Here is a 4,027-nt window from a genome sequence, read left to right on the forward strand (position 1 = left end):
GCAACGGGAGAGGCCACACCAGTGAGGGGCCCGCGTCCCCCCCAAAAAAAAAAAAAAAAAAGAATTTGGTATATTATAATAGTAGCACTCAAGTTAGTGGGCAAAGAAGTAGTTAATAAATAGTATGGGGACAAATTTTAACCCTCTGGATAAATATGAGACAAAATAAATTACAGACAGATTAAAATTTTACATCTTAAAATGAAATGATAAATGTACTAGAAGAAAATGCTAATGAGTTGTTAGTATTATTATTATCGTGAGCTCGTATCAGAGGCACAATACCATAGGCTCTGGAGTCAGGCAGATCTAAGTTCAAGTGCTGGCTCTGACATCTACTAGTGTGGGACCTCAAGCAAATTACTGTTAATTTTCTAACTTACTTTTTCTAACCTAACTTACTTTTAATTACTTCTTAACCTTCTCTCATCTGTAGAATACAGATAATAACACCTCATCACAGGGTTGATATTAAGTAAAATAATGTGTATAAGGTCCTTACCCTTAAAATACTAAACAGTAAGTATCATTACTGTGAAATAGCCCTCTAAGCAGGGCACCAAAAGCAGAAAGTGTAATGAAAAGACTGGAAAACTGAGCAAACAAAAAGCAAGAACTGTGTAATTCAAGTATCAAAAGTCCTTCTTCACACCTGAGACAAGCAGAGCAACTGCCTTTTCAGCAAAGAAGTATCAGCATAACATCTATTAGCAAGCAGACAAAAGTACTCAATTCTAAAAAGTAAGAGTCTCAGCGAAATAAGTGAATATACATCTTGGCTCACTTCGAAGACATCTGTTTGCATACTTCAGTTAGAATGCGAGCTTGAAAGGTGTAAAAATATAGCAACCGTCTACTTTTAGATGCTACTCCACTACTTCATGGCATTAGAATCTCTTAACAACAACTGCTTAGTACATTTCACTGAAAGTTAATGAACACAGGAGAGTAACAGCATGCCAAGCTGGGACTTCTAACTGCAGTATCTTAAGCCCTAGAACAATGAGATAATGATTTTTAAATGAAGTACCTTTTTTGATTCCTGTAGTGACAATCTAAGCGGTATTCCTAGAGCAGGTGATTGGGTGGACAGGTAGAACTTAAAGATTCTTTTCCACGCTAAAGTGATTCCTTATCCTATGATTCCTTATCATGAACCCCAGACTTGACCCTGCGATCCTCCGTAACATTTCACAAGTCCAAAACATCAAGTTCCAGAAACATTTCAGCATCTGGTAACTAGTCCTTTACTAGGCATCTTAAGGTCCCCGCAAACATCTCACAATCCCAATGTTTCTAGGGACCTATCACGCCTTTAAGAAACGACACACCCCAGCAATTGTTGCACAGAATGTCAGACTCTGGGGCGTCACCAGATCCCTCCTTCCCCCTCATAGATCCTAAGTCGGGATTACCTTTCCCCCACGCCCAACATTCGGAGATATTCAAGCTCACCTCATTCCCGTAGTCTTTCACCGGAGGGGGAGCAGCTGCCGCCGCCATGGCCAAGACCCCCACCATGCTCCTTGCTTCCCGGAATCCCGGTTCCTAGGACCTTCCGCGGCCCGGCCCGGCCTGTCGGGAGGCCATGGAGGCTGCCGGCTCCAGCAGGAGCGAGGAGCTGGGCCGCGGGGTCCGCCTCGGACTCCCCCGCGCCCACTGCCCGGGGTGGTCGCAGAGGCTGGGCCCAGCTCAACCAAGTAGAACGCGGGAAGAGGCGGTGAGAAAGCGCGGGCAGCGAAGAACCTCAGGCGCGGTCGGTGAGCGCGGGGTGCCCCTGAGGCTGCCACTCCAGTTCTGAGTGATAGGGACTGGGGATCCCGCGGGGAAAGCAGGCAGAACACAGATTCTACCCGCAGGATTCGGAGGGAGTTCTTGTCAATTGGGTTTTCGCGCCGTCCAGAGTGCAGGGGGCGGAGTTTAGATTGCTTCCGGAGGCTGCGCGGACAGTGAGCCGAGAGGGCCAAAATGCTTCTTCGGCAAGACTGCAGGAGGTGGGATTGCTTTACCGTGAATCTAAAAGTAGCGGGGACTTCGGAGATTCAGACTTCTTACGCCCAGTTTCACTGATGAGGATATGATTTGACTAAGTCCGTTGGTGGCAGAATTAGAACCCCATACTTTTGACGCCCCAGACTAGCCCCTATTTAAAAGTGGAAATTCGAAAAATACAGAAAAGGGAATAACAATTGATTACACTCCCACACGGAATAAAATGTTATTTTGGCAAGCGTCCTACCTAGAGATACACCCACTTGGGGTCCGAGATTTCGACTTTTTACCCCTAATTGAGCTCAGGAGGCATTTCTTCCCGTGGATTTCGTCCTCGCGAGCAGCTAGGAGCCCAAGGTCGTCGCCTCAACTGGCTGGCGTGTGTTCGAGTTGTTGCTGGGTACCAGTAGTTTGCTAGTTTGTAGTGAAGATAATCTCATACATCATTTGCATTGTTTTCACAGACATGTTTAGCTTTATTTTTTTTTTTCATTGCACTTGCAATATAGAGAGTGTGTTTATTTTGTCTGAGTGCTAGTTTTAACTACACGGTGTGTAAGAGCTGAAACAAGTCATGTAAATACACCTGTCAAATAGTAACGGGAAGCCACCTTGTTCTGTCGGGTTATGCAAACTGATGTTAACTGTTGACGTAATTGTGTCTATATGGTATTTGCTATTGCCTGGACAACATAAAGGGTACAAATTTCTCCAATGAAATTAGTGGTAATCACTTTCTCCTTGAAAATTATTAACCCTGGATAAGGTTTTTCAGGAAGGGAGACTGCACTTCTAAATATAAACTGTTTTGTTGTCTTGGTTTCGTTTACTTATAACTCACGTAGTGTAAGAACGCTGCGCAAGGAGAATGACGGCGAAGAGGAGAAGATGGAAGAGCAAGAGCGTGGAGGAGGAGAAATCAATTAGAAAATTACAGAAAAAACTGAAAGTCTGTTTGACTTTCACCCCCTAACTTGGTCTCTTCCTCTTAGCCCCAGTGGCAGCCAGTATTACCTATTTGGTGGATAGCATTGCAGCCTTTCTTAATACTTTTACATACATATACGTATCCGTAGAAAAATCTTTAGTTTTGTTTTTCTTTACATAAAAGGTAACAATGTAAATATCACTCAGCAATTTGTTTCTTTCATCATTGTCTTCAAGAGCTATACAGGTCGATCTGATTCTGTTCCCTTTCACTCCTGAGCATTCCACCCAATTATGCACAACATTTTATCTATCCATTTCCTTAGTGATGATCATTTAAATTGTCTTCAATTTTCTGTTAGTCAGACAATGAGTCAGCGAACATTCTTGTCTCCTTGAACACAAATGGTGCTTTTCCAGGATACACACCTAAACGTGGAATTGCTGGGTTGTAGGGTATGTCTCTAGCGCTTTTTATTCTTCTAAAAAGCTAAGCATTTAAAATGCGTTGAGGGCTTTCCTGGTGGTGCAGTGGTTGAGAATCCGCCTGCCAATGCAAGGGACACGGGTTCGACCCCTGGTTTTCTAGCACTATAAATATCTGCTTATCTTTAGATATTTCAATATCTTTACACAGCCATGTTTTTAAATAAATTTATTTATTTTTGGCTGTGTTGGGTCTTCCTTGCTGCGCACCGGCTTTCTCTAATTGCGGCGAGCGGAGGCTACTCTTAGTTATGGTGCGTGGGCTTCTCATTGTGGTGGCTTCTCTTATTGTGGAGCACTAGCTTTAGGCACGTGGGCTTCAGTAGTTGCAGCACGCAGGCTCAGTAGTTGTGGCTCCTGGGCTCTAGAGCACAGGCTCAGTAGTTGTGGTTCACGGGCTTTGTTGCTCCATGGCATATGGGATCTTCCCGGACCAGGGCTTGAACCCGTGTCCCCTGCATTGGCAGGCGGATTCTCAACCACTGCTCCACCAGGGAAGCCCTAAACAGCTATTTCTTGACTAACAAGCGGCCATGGCTCACGGGCCCAGCCGCTCCGCGGCATGTGGGATCCTCCAGGACCGGGGCACGAACCCGTGTCCCCTGCATCGGCAGGCGGACTA

At 44.9% G+C, this 4,027-nt stretch overlaps 1 protein-coding gene across 1 annotated transcript in view; it reads right to left on the reverse strand.

The window, feature by feature from the left end:
* ATAD5 (ATPase family AAA domain containing 5) overlaps positions 1–1,869 on the reverse strand; it is a 36,389-nt gene extending 34,520 nt beyond the window's left edge. Inside the window, exon 1 of the mRNA XM_024734249.1 lies at positions 1,456–1,869. Within this exon, the coding sequence (XP_024590017.1) occupies positions 1,456–1,521 (66 nt within the window). The 5' untranslated portion in view covers positions 1,522–1,869. The remainder of the gene's footprint in view (positions 1–1,455) is intronic.
* Positions 1,870–4,027: the final 2,158 nt, after the last annotated feature.

Source organism: Neophocaena asiaeorientalis, unplaced genomic scaffold (genome assembly GCF_003031525.2).
Source record: "Neophocaena asiaeorientalis asiaeorientalis breed wild unplaced genomic scaffold, Neophocaena_asiaeorientalis_V1.1 scaffold129, whole genome shotgun sequence".
NCBI classification, from domain to species: domain Eukaryota; kingdom Metazoa; phylum Chordata; class Mammalia; order Artiodactyla; family Phocoenidae; genus Neophocaena; species Neophocaena asiaeorientalis.